This window comes from Tursiops truncatus, chromosome 19 (genome assembly GCF_011762595.2).
Source record: "Tursiops truncatus isolate mTurTru1 chromosome 19, mTurTru1.mat.Y, whole genome shotgun sequence".
Classification (NCBI taxonomy): domain Eukaryota; kingdom Metazoa; phylum Chordata; class Mammalia; order Artiodactyla; family Delphinidae; genus Tursiops; species Tursiops truncatus.
This window is the reverse complement of record NC_047052.1, coordinates 1,121,951-1,139,957: the sequence shown is the minus strand read 5'-3', so window position 1 is coordinate 1,139,957 and position 18,007 is coordinate 1,121,951. Positions and strand designations below refer to the sequence as shown.

Here is an 18,007-nt window from a genome sequence, read left to right as displayed (position 1 = left end):
ATCTTTCTCTCCCGAGATGGACAGGGAGCCAGAGGTGTGCACTTGGGTCCATGAGCAGCCTGCTTCTGACAGGACTTTGGCCTGGTCCCCTTCAGTTTAAATCCGTGCCAAGTAGCCTCTGGTCCAAGTGGAAAGTATCCATCCCAGGGGGCCTTTTCCCCATTGCTTTCAAGCACATTTTTGGTATCAGAAGTGAGCTACCTGGATGTTATTATGCAGAAGAAAAGGGCAGTTTGGCTCACACCTCAAAAGTGCGTTCACTGAGGCCCCTGAGCTTTTCCACGTCTGGCAGGGGTCTCGCAGCCCCGCTGACTCTTTGAAGAGGCTCACCGTTTCCAGGGCCCCTCCTGCACTTCGCTGCCCGTCTCCCCTCAGCCTCCAGGCCTGAATTGCTGGGAACGGCCAGCGGAGTGGAAGCGTCTCAAAGGCCCTGTGATTTATCCTCCTTTTAACTGAGAAGCACTCTTCTCTCCTGTTGGGGTACACTGTCCCTCTTTTTTCCCTTGTAGATTTTGGGTCACTGGGACAGGTGAATTGATTTGGGGGGAGTCACCCCCACCCTCCCCAGCTTTCCTGCTCTGTTAGTGGTTTCCTTGATAGTGACATCAGTTTGTACAATAAACCTTTGACATTCTTTTGTCTGAAGCACGTAGTTTATAACTCAGGCCTTGAATTACTTTTATATGTCTTGGTGTGCTGCCTTCAGATACAGAGGCCTTTCTGGAAGTGCCACGCCCTGCTGCAGTGGGGATGCGATTTTGCAAACAGGATCGTGGGCCCACTATTTACAGCACCTGGTTTATTTGTGGAGGGGGGCCGAGGGTCCCCGACAACCGACAGCTGAAGTGCGGGTGAGTTCGACTTCGTCAGCGGTCTCACCTGTGCAGGAAGCCACGCTTAGGACAGGCAGACAGAGCACGCGGCCGTGTGAGGCCTGCCTGGCTCACTCCCGCAGCCCTGCTGAGTTCTGCACACAGACCCCTTCCTTCGTGGCTCTGTGATTCACCTTGACAGACTCAGGGCCTTCCATCTTTGGTCCATCCTTTGCCTCCTCCGCTTATGGACTTGGTTCTCTTTTATATCTCTCTTGTCATCTGGTTGACAGAACTTCAGCCGCCTGGAGTGTGCCATCCCCTTGGGAAAGCGTGGCGTAGTTTGTTCCCTTCCTCCTTTCGTCAGTGACTGTCACACTGATAGGGTGCGCGCTCAGAGATGGGGCGGGGTGGGCGCGCCCCGAGTGGACGGGCCACATGACTCCTTGGGCCCAGCCACAGACAGATATACTTGGAGGCATTTTCTTTGCAGGCGGTCTTTTGTCTTTTCTCCTGTTCACATCTGCCTGCTCCTTTCGCGTCTGGACACACAGTATCTTCTGCCAAAGGGCTTCCAGGCAGGTGAGCCCTCGGGCTTAGGGATCTGGGGACGTCCACAGCGCTGTCCCCTGGTGGGAGCCGGGGAAGCAGCCATGGCGGCCTGGCCGCAAGGGACTAAGTAAGGCCTGCCGCCTCCCTCGGGGCGGTTGAGGGCCCCGGGCCACCGTCCCTGCTCAGCAGAGCAGCGCAGAGCTCTGGGGTGGGAGAGCTCTCCTTCTGCCAGCTCACCTGGCCAGAGCCCGTGGAGGCCGTTTGTGGTTTTGTATTTACCCGCTGTGAGCTGGTCCCCTCACAGGAGGAAGACTGTCCGTCCCAGGCGCCGCTCCACCCACCCGATCGCCTTTCTGAGGCCAGAACATGACCTCTGGCCCCAAAGGGTGTGAATGCAGGATTATAGACCCGAATTGCTAGCCCACTTCACAGGTACAGAATTGAGGGTTCGGGGAGCCCCTGGTTGGCCCGGAGGGTGCCTGGGCCTCTGCTCCAGGGCACGTGCCGCATCTTGCTTCCTTACCTGCCGAGACTGCGGAGCTGATGGGTGGGAAATGACTTCTTTTTGTTATTTAGGTCATATATAGGCTTTGTGGTTTTGTTTTCATTTTAAGGAAAATAAAAACCTGCACAAAGGAGAAAGTGAAAGTCACCCATGCCCCCTCACCCGACGTCTTGATGCGTCGCCTCTGAGGGGTTTTTCTGTCACGATGACACTCGCGCCCCGGTGGGAGCTCTGGGTGCTCGGAGGGTCAGCGGGGGAGAGCACGGCTGGGGTGGAGGGCCGTGTCCACGGCCATGGCGGCAGGCGTGATCCACGCTGCCCTGCGCCCCATGCCCTGTGCACACTCACCCCAAGGACACGCTGCCGTGGTTCTGCTAGATTTGTAAACTGTGGAGGGCCTGGTACTCACCCCCTGAGTGAGTTGTTGGTGCCGTTTTAGCTGTTTATACGCGCCAGTTTGCTTCTTGCTGGACCTCTGCTCTCTGCTGGCTCCGGGATCAGGGGCTGCCCGTCACAATTCCCACCTGACAGGTACAGCCACGACCTGACAGGACGGCTGTCCAGCCGCTGAGCGCTGGGAGTCTGGCTTCAGAGACCTTCTTGAGCCATAATTGCGGGGAACTCTTCATAAGATTTAAGAACTCCTTTTGTTTGTCCAGCACTTGAAAGGCCATTGTACTAAGTGAGTGGTTAGTTGGCATTTGCGGGTGTTCGATTGCTGAGCGATTTGTGGATGTTTTCGTCTGCTTGGCGTCTGAGAAGCCGCAGAGGGCTCCCTCGTGGCTCGTGGTTCAGGTGAGCGCTCCCCGTCTGAGCGAGGGAGCTGGCTCCTCCTTGCTCTTGTGCATGTTGAGAGTGACATCTTTGCAGACACCTCTTTAACCCGATCTAGTGCACTGACTGAATCTTCATTTCTGAAAAGCAGTCACTCTGTACTCATCATTTCAACTCCTGTGCATTGATTTCCAAACGAAGCAGAAGATTTGAATGAGTTCTGACCTCTCAAGAGAGTTTTGTTTTTCTAATGAGAACAAACAGAACCTGCCTCACCTTAGATGTGAGCTCCTGTGTAATAGGTAATAGCACACTGCGCTTATGCCGGGAGGGAAGTAGTGAGAGGACAGCACGGCTGGGAGACCAGAAGGGCGGGGGCTTCTGCCAGATGGCATAAAATCAGCATATTTTCCTCAAGCTGAAATCATTTTCGGGGTCGGGAAAATGGGGAGGTGTTGTTCACAGGGTACAGGTTTTCAGTTATAAGATGAATAAATTCTCGGGACCTTTAAAAAAAAATCCTGGAATAACTTATTTAATTTTTCTCTCTAAAAGATTCTGTTGACTCTCTCTTTTAAGGGATATAACTCTGAGGCATCTGTTCTTTTTTGTTATAAAATGCCTTTTAATAACTTGCTATTTTTAAGGCAAAAATTTTACCAATATTTAAGCTTTAAAATAAGTCATCATAAATCTAGGGTTTGCCTTCAGTATTTCTTCATTCGGTAAATATCAATACTTGCTGTTTACTCTGAGCCTGACGCTGTGCTTGGAGCAGTGACCCGTGGTGAGCAGAAAGCAGGGTCCGGTTGGGCAGCCACGACGGCTGGGACCCGTGCTCCAGGGGCAGGGGGCTGTGGAACCGGTTGTGAAGGGAGATGGGGGCCCCTGAGGAAGGGGACTCGAGCTGCGATCTGGACATGAGATGAGTTACATGCCGGGGAAGAGAGGCAAGAGTATGGTCAGGCCAGACTTGCAAAGGTCACGGCACTGTGGGGAGCATGTGGAAGGGTTCAGGAGTGTGGACACCCATCAGGAAGCAGTCCCCAGGCCAGGTGGGACTGGGCAGTAGTTTGGACGAGAGTGGCGCTGCAGGAGGTGGGGAGAGAAAGGTCCAGGTGACTCCCAGACCTCTGCCCTGCTTGTGATCCCTTGCTTTGACCACATGAGGGCGCTCTGGAGTGGGCTGGGACCCGAGGGGCGGGGTGGGGGGCAGTGAGGAGCTCCATCTTGGACTTACCTACTTAACTATGTTAGCAGGGCGCTGGATACCCGCCCAAGCTGGAGGCGATTCCGGAGTGGGGTCTCAGGGGCACAGGTGGGGACTGAGGAGGGTGCAGAGCAGTGGTCCAAGTCGAGGCTGCTCTTTGGAATCCCTGGGGGAGAGACCCACCCGGGCTGTGGTCTTTAAACCCTCCTGCATTATTCTAAAGCCAAGGTTAGGATCTCTGGACCAAGAACCAGAAGAGAAGGGCCCAGGTCTAAGCTAAAGGTGGATACGCTCGCTGACCTGAGTCGCCTAAATTCCCTCCTCCTTGACCCCAGACTTTTAAATTAGAGAAAGTGTCTCATTTAAAGGGCATAAATTTTGTTTAAATGTAAAAAATCTTAAAAACCTGAAGTGTAGCCATTTCCTGCCCAGAATTGCTAATTAAGAGAAACATGATGACGCCCTGCTTTTCATCGTGCATCACGTGCTTCACAGAATGTTCTTTGTCTTGTGTGATGCTGCACTTTTGTGGGTGAAGCTTTGAGAGACCCCCATTGTGTGGATGAGCAGCCTAAGGTTTGGAAAATGTACGTGAACTTGGCCACGTGAGGGGCCAGGACCTGAGTCTTGTGACAGTACCTTTTCTGGTTTAGTGAAGGCCATGCGTGGTGGTAGATGGCCCTCCTGCCTCTTCCCCTCATGAAGACAAGTCTCTCTTCAAGTCACGTTGTCCTCTGTTTCAGGATGATGACCTGGAGGAGGGTGAAGTGAAGGACCCCAGTGACAGGAAGGTGAGGCCTCGTCCCACCTGCCGATTCTTCATGAAAGGTAACTGTCTGAGTGAGGGGCCTTTGCGCGGCCCGCTTGTGTGGCCTCGGCTTTTCCTGGGACTGCGGTGGTGGTTCAGCCCTGGGCCTGTGCAGGGCAGTTCTCAGGGCTGGCAGTGACGGTCTGTGGCGGCAGTGGCAGTGCATCGATGTCAGCTGTGGGCCTTTCCTGGTCACTCTAATGCCTCTCTCGGAGGGGAGCCAGCCTGCTCGTTTCACCCTGGAATGCCAGGCCCACCTGCCTAGCACAGACCTGTATCTTCACTGTAGACAATATTAACTCTTTCTAAGTGGTCCTTCTTATAAGGCCAAATGCCCCAGCCACCATTTGTGACATTTTCCCACCTCTGTAAGGGGAGTTGCCACTTTCTGCAGGGTGTCTCAGAGGCATACCTTTCATTTGGAATGGACTTCTAAATAGAGAGGGTCGGCCTCTGAAGGCAGCAAGGCCCCTCCCTCCTGAAAAGTGGACGGAGTGAGTCCAGTAGCTGTGACAGTGGCAGTGTGACAAGGCTGGTGAGCAGTGGGCCCTCAAGCCCGGGAAGACATGTGTCACGGCACCGTCTGCTGTGCCTCTGTGATCGCACGTTTCCCTCGCATGGCAGGAAGGTGTTCTTCTCCTGCCCTGGGTTTTGTGCTGACCCTAGATGCCTCGCACAGTGACCCAGCCCACCCATGCAGCCTAACGTTCACAAGAGCTTCCTGTACTTCTTTTCCAGATGTTGTGACACCATTGTCCACTCCTCCTTCACCAATATCAAATTCCATACCATTCAGAGGCCAGGTTAAAGGTACAAAATATACCATATTCATGTCTTCAGTACCTCACAGTCCCCCTGCCCCGGAGGCCAGACTCCTTGCTCCTGGATCCAGAATACTGCTGTGAAGCCAGGGGAAGGGGGAGACGCTGAGGGCAGAGCGCGGCCATGGCAAGGCCCACGGGAGCTGCGTGCTGCCTGCACGGGGGGTGGGGGCGTGGGGGCGGTGGAGCCCCGTCCTACGAGTGGCCTCGAACAATCCTGTCCCTTGTCCCGAGGTGACCAAGGATGCGGGTGCACAGGAACAGTCGGGACCCCGGCCAGCGCGTGCTGGGGCCGTGTCCTCCTGGCCGTGCCAGTTCTGTGCTGCTGGTTTCTGCCGAGTGGGGGAGTCCGGCTCGTCTGAGTTAGACGGCCACGCGATGGCTCCGTGTGCACTGTGCCCGTGGCACGGGAGCGTGGCCGCCCTCGGGATGCAGATACGTGTGCAGTACCTTGTAGAGAGTAAATTGTTACAGGTCTTCAAAGACTTTGGTATTTTAAGTGTCATTATTTCAGAAAATTTAAACTTAAGACGAAGACTTCTTTTTCCTAATGACGTCAGCCCATCTCTGGGATTTCTGGAGTAAAATGATGGAGACAAGCACGCATGCATACCCGTATATGTCCTGCAGTCATTTCCAGTTAGCGCTGTCCACAAACCGTGTGGTTCAGGAATCTGGCCATCGGTCACGACCAGCCGGAGGCCCCCGTGGCAGCAAGGGCAGGAGGCAGCAGCGTCCACTGTTGAGGCCACAGAGGCTCTGGTCCAGGTGCTTGGGGTCCCACTGCTGAAGTACTTCCCGGAATTTAGCCCCAGAAGCGCACACACCATGAAGCGAAGTTGGTGGTGGTACTGCAGGTCAGCATCACCGGGAGGTGCCTGGACAGGCGAGGACAGGGTGCCCTCTCCAGGGACGTCGGGGGGGTCAGGTCACAGTAGGAGGGGAGGTGCCTCCAGGTCACACCGAGCGCCCAGTTGGGGTTTCGGGGAGTGAGACCAGTGGGTCAGGCATTTTGCAGTGGGAAAGTCTGAAGCTAGTGGTAAGTGGCCTTTTTGGCAGTTTAATGGGGCCTGTTCCGTAGCTTGTTTCAGGAATGTATTTTTGTAATACTTAGTCACCTTTCCCCATACTGTTTGTTTATTCTACAGAATAATGCGATAGAGTACAGAAGGAGGGTGTTCTGGAATATATCCTGCTTTTTCTTAGTTATGAGAAGGTTTTGGATGTAAATGTTTTTGCTTACCTGCAGTTTGTAAGATTGGTGTTGCATTGAGATGAACGTGTTTCAGTTCTCTCCAGTAGCAAGAGAGTCACTTTAAAAATAAAACGAAGTTTTTCGTGTTTGGGGAGGATGTGGGGAAATGGAACCTCATATCCAGCTGGTGGGAACGTGAACCGGTGTGGCTGCCCCGGGCACAGCCTGCTCAGTGTGATGGGCGGAGCTGCTCTCTGAGCCGGCCACTGCCCTCCTGGTGTCTATCCAGGAGAAATGAAGGCGTAAGCCACGCAAAGACTCGTACTAGCAGCATAGACAAAACAGCTACGTGACTATGTGGAAACAACCCCAGTGTCCATCAGCTCGTGAACGGATAAACAAAATGTGGTCCATCCTGATACTACAACGCGGTTGAACCTTGAGGCCACTGCCAAGTAAAAGAAGTCGGTCACGAAAGGCCCCATATTGTACAGTTCCACTTACAGGAACTGTCCAGAGTGGGCAGAGCCATAGAGACTGAAAGTAGGTTAGTTATTGTCTAGGCCAGAGAGGGATGGGTCGCCCTTGAGTACAGGGTTTCCTTTTGGGGGATGGAATGTTCTAGAATTAGGTAGTGGCAACGGTTGCACCACTTTGTGAATGTACTAAAACCCACTGAACTGGCAGTTTAAATGGGGGTGTTTTATGATATGTAAATTATATCTTTGAAAATGCTTTTTAAAAAATGTCAGCTATATTTCTGTTGTTATTGTGATCTGCAGGTTTATTGTTAAATTGCCCAGATGGACACGTTGATATTTGTGACCATTGACAACAAAATGTACTTAGGAATACAAACTGAAATGTTTTAAAACACCAATACTTTGTTTATGGTGTATTTTTACCTGTCTTATATTTAGGTTGAGTCATCAGGACATGAAGTTCTATCCACAAAGGCATAAATAGCATTTTCTTTAAACAGTCTTCTGCTTTGGGTCTCTGATTACCTAGCCGTCAGTAGCACCCAGCCCGTTCTGTGGGCCAGGCCTCCTGTATCCTCTCCTTCCTGCTCTCTTTTCCTCTCCCTCCCTCTTTCTTTCCCTTTTTTAAATTGTGGTAAAATACACAATATAAAATGTACCATCTTAGCCGTTTTTAAGTGTACATTTCATTGGCATTCAGTACATTCACGTTGTGGCCATCACCACCATCCATCTTCAGAACTCCTTTCATCATGTAAAACTGAAACTGTCTCCATTAAACACTAGCTCGCCAGCCCTTGGCCTCTGCCTTCTCCCTTCTGTCTCTGTGAATTTGACTGCGCCGTGTGCCTAATGGAAGTACAGTCTCACAGGATCTGTCCATTTGTGCCCGGCGTATTTCACTCAGCACAGCGTCCTCGAGGGTAATCCAGGCTGTAGCAGGTGTCAGGATTTCCTTCCTTTTCAAGAGTGAATAACATTCTGCTGTGTGGATGAACCACAGTGTGCTTACCCAGCATCCATCAGTGGACATTTGGGTTGCTTCCATTTCTTAGCCATTATGAATGATGCTGCTGTGAACGTGGGTGTGCAAACATCTCTTTGACACCCTGCTTTCACATCTTTTCAGTATATACTTGGAAGTGGGATGGCTGGTCAGGTGGTAGTTGTGTTTTTAACATTTTGAAGAACCACTCTGCTGTTGTCCACATTGGCTGCATCGCTTTGCATCCCACCACTGAGCACAGGGTTCTGGTTCTTCTCGTCAACGCTTGTTTTCCGATTTTGTGATAGTATCATCGTGGGTGTGAGGTGGGGTTCTGATTTACGTTTCACCATGATTAGTGATGTGGAGCATGTTTTCATGTGCTTTTTGGTCATTTGTGTATCTTCTTTTGAGAAATGTTTACTGCCCTTTTTTTGTTGTTAATTTATTTTGGGCTGCGTTGGGTCTTCGTTGCTGCGCACTGGCTTCCTCTAGTTGCGGCGAGTGGGGGCTACTCTTCGTTGCAGTGCGCAGCCTTCTCATTGCGGTGGCTTCTCTTGTTGCGGGGCACGGGCTCTAGGCGCACGGGCTTCAATAGTTGTGGCTCGCGGGCTCAGTAGTTGTGGCTCGCGGGCTCCAGAGCGCAGACTCAGTAGTTGTAGTGCACGGGCTTAGTTGCCCCGCGGGATGTGGAATCTTCCCAGACCAGGGCTCGAACCCGTGTCCCCTGCATTGACAGGTGGATTCTTAACCACTGCAGCACCAGGGAAGTCCCTACTGCCCATTTTTTAATCCCTGCATCCTCTTGTGTTTAAAGCAGCAGGTCTCAAGGTGTGTTCTTGAGACCCAGGGCCGCCCTGAGGTCAGTGCTGTAATGACACTGACACTGCGCCAGTCGGCAGGTGTCGCCCACTGTATGTGCACCGAGAAATGACATCCGGGGTAGAGCAGGAAGATTCATAGTTAAACTTTATTTTTGGGTCTAGGTCTTTTTTTAAATATATTTATTTATTTTATTTATTTATTTTTGGCTGTGTTGGGTCTTTATTGCTGCGCACAGGGTTTGTCTAGTTGCGGCGAGCGGGACTACTCTTCGTTGAGGTGCACTGGCTTCTTACTGCGGTGGCTTCTCTTGTTGCAGAGCACCGGCTCTAGGCACGCAGGCTTCAGTAGTTGTAGCACACAGGCTCAGTAGTTGTGGCTTGCGGGCTCTAGAGCGCAGGCTCAGTAGTTGTGGCACACGGGGCTTAGTTGCTCTGCAGCATGTAGGATCTTCCCGGACCAGGGATCGGACCCATGTCCCCTGCACTGGCAGGCGGATTCTCAACCACTGCGCCACCAGGGAAGCCGCCCCCTTTTTTTTTTTAATAACTTTATCGAAGTATAATTTAAATGCCATAAAATTTGCCTGTTTTAAATGTCCAGTGATTTTTATTAATTTACCAAGTTGTACACCCAGCACCACAGTCCAGACGTAGAATCTGTCCATCACCCCAGCACGGCCCCTCAGTGTGTGTCTCTCCATCACCCCAGCACGGCCCCTCAGTGTGTGTCTTTCCATCACCCCCCCACGGCCCCTCAGTGTGTGTCTTTCCATCACCCCACCACGGCCCCTCAGTGTGTGTCTTTCCATCACCCCCCCACGGCCCCTCAGTGTGTGTCTTTCCATCACCCCACCACGGCCCCTCAGTGTGTGTCTTTCCATCACCCCACCACGGCCCCTCAGTGTGTGTCTTTTCGACACTACAAGTGCTCACGGAGCTCCTCTGCTGACACTGAGGCATGAGGGGCGCCTCCAGGGAGGGTGTGCCAGGGGTGGCTGTGAGCCCAGACGGCCAAGTCTCCTCCAGGACACCCAAGAGACCAAGGCAGTGACTGTGCTAATGGTAAGGTTCAGGCTCTCAAGTGAAAATCAGAATTTTGGAGAACTTGACAGCTTCGCAGGGTTTGCTGACGTTTCCAGGTGACCGTCACGTGATGTCACAAAAGCATACCTGGGTAGAAAGCCATTCACAGTTCAAGGTGGACTGGTGGACCTCCGCCCAGGAGTCGGAGAAGTTCAGTGATAGGACCGCAGCTCGCTGTAACAGAGCCTCAGAGGACACACAGTGTCTGGAGAGGTTGTCATGGGTGTCCCCAGGCCGGCTGCACCTCCTTCTCTGAAGCCACCCAGCACAGCAGATGGGGTGCAGAGCACAGTTGTCTGTGAGAACCCAGCTGGCTTTCATTCTCATGTCCAATTAAAGAGATTTGCAAAAAGGAAAATAATGCTACTCCTATCGCTACGTATTCTCAAAACGTTTTCATAAAACTTTTATGTTCACAACTATTGTTAACATAAAATGACATACGTTATATTTTATGTCTTTAAATTTTCTGTTTTAATTTCCAATATAAATATATCAATTAATATAATCAGTTATTAGATATCGATAAATCTAATCATTACAGAGGCTCTTTGGGGGTCCTGAGACCAAAAGGTTACAAGAACCACTGGCCTGTGTTGTTCACAGAGAAGCAGCGCAGAAATTATTTTAATTCTTTCAGCTACCGTAATGACTGTCTTCCTTAAGAAGTTAAAATATCTCAGAATACTGCTCAGTATGACTGTAATTGTCTGTCACCGTTCTCTGTGAAATAGGAAAGTACTTGAGTTTTTTGTGTTCTTTCATTAAAAGTTTGTATGCGACAGTTCATTGGATTTTATGCCTGTTAGAATAAGCGTTTCTAGATCTTGGGTTGGTCTTTAAGATTTAATTATTTGATTTTTATATATTCTGCCTTCCTTTTAGGAAGTAATTTTTAAAAACCATGAAGCACTTTAAACTTCTTTATTTTATTTCGACAATCCCTATATTTGTTACTTATTCTGAGTTGTTCAGACTAACAGGAAATGGGACCAAAGAATACTTAAGTAAGACCACTATGTCTTATTTAGAAATAAGAAAGTCTTTGTTTAAAATTCTAGTGTGAAGCGAGCATTTTGTATGGGAACTAGAGAGAGAGTAAAATTATTTCCACTGTCGCAGTGGGACGCATTGCAGATGTGGTGACATGCGGCTTAGAATGCCATCTGGAGGCGCCAGGCTGACGCCGGTCAGACCAGCAGTCAGAATTTTAAGGTCTGTAGTGTTTCTGGACCCACCGGCAGCCACGCTCGCACATGGGCCCGCAGAAACAGGCACTTCCTGCTCCCCTCACACCATGAGCGAGCTGGGCTCCTTGGGCTGCTGTGTGTGGTGTGTTTTCCTTTCCTGTCGTCTCTGTGTTCCGGTCCTTGGTTTCTGCTGAGACTCAGGTAGGCTTTCTCTGTGGATGTGTCTGTTTCACTGGTAGAGTTTGGGTTTGTTACTTTTGAGCTTGCAGGTTCCTTTTTTGTAGGTATATTTATTGTGTAGTGAAGAAAAGCAGGGCTCAACGCAGAGCGTATCATACAACCAGGAAAAAAATGGGTCTGGATATACTGATTGACTGATCGATCGATCCCCACAAATGGACCACTGCCTTTGGTGCAGGGCCCTGGAGATGGGGGAACATCACTGAGTACCTTTCTGAGCACTTGGATGCCTTTGCTGACCTGCATGCCCGTGCCTCACCGCGCCCCGCACCATACTGCCACGCTGCATCCTTTTTTTGTTTTTTGGCCGTGCCACGAGGCTTTCAGGATCTTAGTTCCCGGACCAGGGATTGAACCCGAGCCCCGGCAGTGAGAGCGCCGAGTCCTTAACCACTGGACCACCAGGGAACTCCCAGATCCTTTCTCCTTGTTCCCTTTGGGCTCATATCCCTGTCCACGCAGAGTCCTTACAGAATAGTAAGACTCTTTAGTCATCCAGTCACAATTGCAATCCACATAAATTTTGTGTTTGTGAAGTTTCATTTAGAAGCAGAAGACTATACAATTTTTAAACCAGTAGATCTATTTTTGCTTCCATTTCCTGGAGAATTTTTTTTTCCAAACAAATTGCTTTTTAAAATTATGAAAGTTGGGCTTCCCCGGTGGCGCAGTGGTTGAGAGTCCGCCTGCCGATGCAGGGGACGCGGGTTCATGCCCCGGTCTGGGAAGATCCCACATGCCGCGGAGTGGCTGGGCCTGTGAGCCATGGCCGCTGAGCCTGTGCGTCTGGAGCCTGTGCTCCGCAACGGGAGAGGCCGCAACAGTGAGAGGCCCGTGTACCGCAAAAGAAAAAAAAATATTATGAAAGTAATATGTGCTGACAGAGTCAAAACTAACAGTTTGGGGTGTATCCTTCCAGGCTTTTTTCTGCACAATTAAAAATTCACTTTCCAAAAGGCTGGTGGGATTACACTATTCTTGCTGCTCTTCCTGCCTGCAGGTGTGGGACATCTGTCCTTGCCCATGTGTAGACTGCCCACACTTCTTCCTGGAGTAGTCTCCTCCTTCCCTTTGGAGGCCAGGGGCCCAGACACATGCAGTGTGGACCTCAGCACTCTGGGAGCGGGCGCCCGGGGGCGGGCGTCTCGAGGGCGATGCCCCTGCCCTTGCCTCTCGCCCTCCTGTCTCAGCTCTGCTCATCCACCTGCGCCTCCTCGCTCCCCTGCCAGCATGACAAACGAAGGAGCTCTTTTTGTCAGTGGGCTCAGGGGTGATGTTTTTGTTTTGTTTTGAAAATTTTTTAAATGCAAAAAGAACAGAGAATCACAAATACTCATTTATCTGCTACCCACATATTTATTTTAGATTTTAAAAAATTATAGAAATGCTGTGGTTTACATTGTTAATACTTTTCTGTGCTTACAGTTTTCTACAATGAGCTTTTGTTACTTTTTAACTACATAAGCAGTGTGGACTATGCCATGAGTTTATAAGAGTCAAGCGTTGAAGAAGTATATGATGTTTTGGAATTCTTTATTTAGAGATATGACTGCATAGTCTTTTTTCTTTGAAACTCTCTGAGTCTCTGGGATTTTGAACCCCCTGTAGTATATATGTCCCAGGCTCTGACTTATATGTGATCTCTCAAACACTATTAGAAATTAAAAAGTTAGTTGGTTATTTTTGCATTCTCAGAGAAGCAATTTTTTTAAGCATACTTTATTTCATATTTAATTTGGAGCATTGTATTATTAAGTTGGTTTTAATACAAGTTTAAATATTCATAATGTTTAAAAGGTAAAATTTAGTGTTTCTTTAAATACCAAGTGATTATTTCTCTTTAATTTACATGATACAAGAAAAAACGTATTTTGTTGACAGAAACATTCAAATGGAATATCATGTTTAGAAGTGAATATACATTAAAAGATGGCTTACAGTTTAACTCATGCTAACCAATTGAAAATGTTTTTAAAACCACTTAGATATTGTATGCCATATTTATTTTTTAAGCCTATATACATATTACCTATTCAAAAAATTAAATTTTAAAAAAGTGATTCACTCACTAATTGATTTGAAAATGTAGACTTCTTGCCTCCCGTGCTGGAAAGTCAAGTGGTTTTCTTGAATAATCTTGGTGTTCTGTTGCTGAATAATGCTAAAAGTTGACCTTCTTAATTCTTTGTTATAAAGTATAAACACCCAATTTATCACTGCTGTCTATGTGTTTTCTCTCTAACGCATTTTTTTTTTTCCTCACTGACAAACTATTTATTGAATTTTGTCATCAGTGTGGGATGTCTCTTGTCGTATCTTAGAATCCTAGGATTCAGGGAGGTGGTGAAGTGGCAGTGGTGAATTTGGGAATCTGGTCTCCCAAAAGTACCTGCCGCTCTACCCCTGATTCCGCAGTGGCTGCCAGGCGGATCACCCCTCCGCTGGAGCCATCCCGCTCCATGGCCAAAGCGAGAGCATTGGCAGTGAATTGCAGACGTTCTTCCTTGGTCATGCCCTCCCGGTAGGTAGCATCGACATAGCCATAGATATAGGAACTCCCGGAGCCCCCGATGGCAAAGGACTGTCTTACCATCATACCCGCCATGGGTACCGAATACACCTGCCCCCCTTCTTGGGGGTCCCAGTCCGCAATGATGATTCCTGCCATCAGGTCTTCTCGGTATCGGTAACACATCTCCTTAAAGAGGCTGGCTGCCGTGTGTACCAGCGGAGGCTCATTCAGCTCGATGCTGTGGAAACCAAGCTGATAAGTGGCTGCGTCAGCTACTGCCTGGGTATCAGCTGCTGAGCCTGAGCGGCAGCAAAAAATACGGTCGTGAATAGGGGTCAGCTCGTCAGTCACTCGATTGGCGATGCACGACCCAGTGGTTGCTCTGGAGTCGGCTCCTAGAACCACGCCCCCTTCAAATTGCACGGCCATGCTAGTGGTCCCTGTTGAGACTTCTCGGTTTTCCCAGTCGGGGGTAATGGCCTCAGGCCCCCAGGCTGGTGCTGGCCGTGCTCTCTAACGCATTTTTTTAAGTACCAGAAATAGCCTGAAGTGGTTTGGTGGGAGGAATGCAATGTGCAGGGCTGGTGAAGGCCACCCTGGCATGAACGCGCAGAATTCTGGTCATTTTCGTGCTTCTGCTTGATTTCCGTTTCAGTGCGGACAGACTTGAGTCAGAATAACGACCCTGTCGGTGCGCCTGCAGGTTCCCCAGGGCGCCTGTGTCCTGAGCAGCAAACCCCAAGGCAGGGCCATCCCAATCATCAGGGCGCTCTCGGGCTTCTCTGTTTCAGGGGAAATGAAGTGTTCCTATGGTGACTGTGGGACAGGGGCCCTGCGGGAGCCCTTTAGAAGGTGCCGCTCGCAGGACAGTCCCAGACCTTCCAGGCCTGCCTGCTGTGGCCTCATGGGGTGGCCGCGACCGCGCTCGGCCCGCTGCCTGGCTGCCTGGCCCAGCACCGGGGGAGCAGGGGGAAGCTGACCTGGGCGCTTGGGCCGGGCGCCCCTTCTGACCTGGCTTTTATTTCCGTAGGGAACTGTACCTGGGGCATGAACTGCAGGTTTATACACCCTGGAGTCAACGACAAGGGCAACTACTCCCTCATCACCAAAGCCGAACCTTTCCCGCCCAACGGTGCCCCGCCTCTCGGACCTCACCCTCTGATGCCTGCCAACCCGTGGGTGCGTGAACACCTCTTTCATTGCTAGCAAATCACACCTAAGCTCTGTGACCCTCTGACTCAAAACACGCTAATACGCCTTGTATGGCAGGCGTTTCCGCCTTCTAGCTGCTCTGGGGTCTCCAGGTAGGGTTCCCCCAGGCTCAGGGCAGCTGGGTTGGGCGGAGGGAGGCTTGGAGGAGAGAGCAGGCAGTAGCCGGCTGGTGTTCTACTTGGTGTGTTTGCTCCCCCGTTTCTGTATAGATTTTAAAGTTTGCTTGCTCTCTTAACTTTTCCCTTCTCATTTTTTAACAGGGTGGGCCAGTAGTTGATGAAATTTTGCCTCCACCCCCTCCAGAGCCCCCTACAGAGAGTGCTTGGGAACGAGGACTCCGGCATGCAAAGGAGGTAACGGAATCAGCAGAAAACCCGAGAAGAAAACTAGTGGCGGTCCTTGCGCACAACTAGCATTTCTGTCTCTCCGAGGCCTGCTAGGGCATGACCGAGCCCAGGCGGCCAGGGAGGCCCCACCAGGAACACGGCCCACGGTCTTCCTGGGGCTTGCAGTGCATCGAGCCGTGCCGGAGCCAGGGCTGCAGCCCCCGGCCCCTTGGCAGCACTCCCCAGAGAGTTAGTGCTCCCGCTGCGGCCTCTGCGTCTGGAGAAGCCGTCCTGTCCCTGGAGAAGCGGTGCTATGCCGGCCTCCCCTCTCCCCCCGCACTCTAGGCCGCACCCGGCCCGGGTGCCCGGGCTTACCCTTCTTGGCTCTGGGGCTGCCTTCCCTTCAGGGCGATGGCAGACTGAAGCAAAGCTGTCCCTGCCCTCGGCACACGCTCCCCGCCCCCAGCCCTGACGCGCTCCCGGTGCCTCTCCTGGCCGGAGCGCACCTACCTGCCTCCCCACTGAGGGCACGTCTGGAGCCCCCTGGTTCAGTGCCAGTACTGGGAACAGGGAGTCACCACTCTGTCACCTCTTCCCAGACCTGGGTGAGCTCTGGAGTGCAGGGTTCACTGTGTCTGCAGGGACGGGGCACTCCCGTTCCCCAGAAGGGTGCGTGGGGTCCCGTGTCCACCCCCAGCGCGGAGCTTAGGCATGTCCCCAATGAGTGCTCGGTCGTGCTCTCCTGCCACTCCAGCCCAGGCTTCCGGGGTCAGTCGGGACAGGATCCCCTTTGTTTTCCTAACAGTAACTGGTGTTGGCTTCTCTCTTCTTAAAATGGTAGGTTTTAAAAAAAGCAACTATTCGAAAAGAACAAGAGCCTGACTTTGAAGAGAAGAGGTTTACGGTGACCATTGGTGAAGATGAACGGGAGTTTGACAAAGAAAACGAAGTTTTCCGAGATTGGAACTATCGGATCACGAGAGATGTCAGAGACACAGCGTAAGGAACGGCTCTGCCTCTTCCTTCCCTGTTGAGAGAGAATTTGGTGTCCCCAGCTGCGTGGGGCTTGGACTCTGGACAGCGGCAGTGCCGAGGTGACCCAGGGCGCGCTGGGGCCTGTCCACCCGCCAGCCTGAGGATGGCCTCCCCAGGAGCGTTTCAGGCAGTTTGCAGCTGACTTTCCTTGTTGTTTTGCTTCTGGGGAGGACATGCTTTAGCTCCGTGGCTCGGAGAGGTTTTACAGCTGCTCCTAAAGCCCCTGGGGCCCCGTGAATGTCCTCCCCACTTTTCCCCAAGTTCCCCAGGAACCAGGAAAAGCTGTGAAATTTGTCACTAAAATCCGGGAGTATGGCAGGTTTCTTCATTGTTTCCTCCAGGCATTTTATCACTGGTCTTTTTTTTTTTTTTTGGCGGTACGCGGGCCTCTCACTGTTGCGGCCTCTCCCGTTGCGGAGCACAGGCTCCGGACGCTCAGGCTCAGTGGCCATGGCTCACGGGCCCAGCTGCTCCGCGGCATGTGGGATCTTCCCAGACTGGGGCACGAACCCACGTCCCCTGCGTCGGCAGGCGGACTCTCAACCACTGCGCCACCAGGGAAGCCCTATCACTGGTCTTTTAAAACAAATTGCAGAAGTACATGCGGTTGAAACACCTGTCAGCTCTTGAGGAGCTGTGTAGCGTCCCAGGTGCAGCCCTCGGCTCCCAGCACGTCTGCTCCGGGGCAGGTGCCGCTTTGTCGCGCTCGCCTCTCAGGACCGAGTGGGCCAGGCCTCTCCTGAGCAGGCCGGCCCAGCTTCGTCTTACCTCACAGTGACGCCGTGCATGGAGGTTTGCTGCTACAAAGCACAACCACCGATTTCTGAGCGAAACGACAGTCAGAGGCTGAGAAAGAGACCCTAGGGTTGGCTCTGCGTTCCCAAGATCACCAGTGCTTGCCTGAGCAGTGTGAGGTTGGGAGCGTCAGGAAGGCGTCTGGCTGTTGGGAATGAGAAACAGCTGTGTCACTTGGTAGAGCAGCCCGGGTCACCCCGCCAGCACCCCGCAAGTGCTGGGGGAGAAATTTCCCAGAAAGCAGCCGCTGCAGGCCACACAGACGCAGCGTGGCCTGGTGGGGGCCTCGGACCTCTGCAAGCTCTGGGCATCTGTTTCCCCCAGCAATTTACCCTACGGGAAGGGTCAGTCTGGAGCCAAGAAGTCCCTGGAACAGCCTCCAGGGCCATCTGCTGCCGGGTGTACACTTCCCTTCCCTGCGCCCCAGCCAGGGTTTGAGTCAGGGACCCGTGCAGGTCCTCTGGGTCTGTGTGTGTGGGAGCTGGGGCCTCCTCTTGCGTCTTCCCAGGGCTTAGTCAGCTGTCCTGTCCTTGTGATTGAAGGCCCACCTTTATCACCCGCACAGGGGTCTGCTCCCAGACCTCCTGTTTTATTCAGCGGGTCTGTTTCTTCACGGGCCGGGCCATCTGTGATGTTGTGAGGTCGC

The 18,007-nt window shown here is 51.7% G+C and overlaps 2 protein-coding genes across 3 annotated transcripts in view; one reads left to right on the top strand and one right to left on the bottom strand.

Annotated features, from left to right (window-relative positions):
* The window catches only part of ZC3H18 (zinc finger CCCH-type containing 18), a 51,403-nt gene that overhangs the window by 9,975 nt on the left and 23,421 nt on the right, over positions 1-18,007 (top strand). The window contains exons 3-7 of one of the 2 annotated variants that reach the window (XM_019921649.3): positions 4,597-4,681; positions 5,400-5,471; positions 15,024-15,172; positions 15,466-15,558; positions 16,373-16,530. In XM_019921649.3, coding sequence (XP_019777208.1) covers positions 4,597-4,681; positions 5,400-5,471; positions 15,024-15,172; positions 15,466-15,558; positions 16,373-16,530 — 557 coding nt within the window. The remainder of the gene's footprint in view (positions 1-4,596; positions 4,682-5,399; positions 5,472-15,023; positions 15,173-15,465; positions 15,559-16,372; positions 16,531-18,007) is intronic. The other variant, XM_019921650.3, reaches the window with a different exon arrangement.
* LOC109547684 (proteasome 20S subunit beta 6) lies at positions 13,728-14,499 on the bottom strand. The gene has a single exon (XM_019921646.3). It carries the CDS (start codon positions 14,420-14,422, stop codon positions 13,814-13,816), a length of 609 nt encoding a protein of 202 aa, XP_019777205.2. The 5' UTR covers positions 14,423-14,499; the 3' UTR covers positions 13,728-13,813.

Excerpts from the sequence above, each read along its gene's own strand:
- LOC109547684 (XM_019921646.3), bottom strand. The coding sequence starts at position 14,422 with ATGGCCGTGCAATTTGAAGGGGGCGTGGTTCTAGGAGCCGACTCCAGA.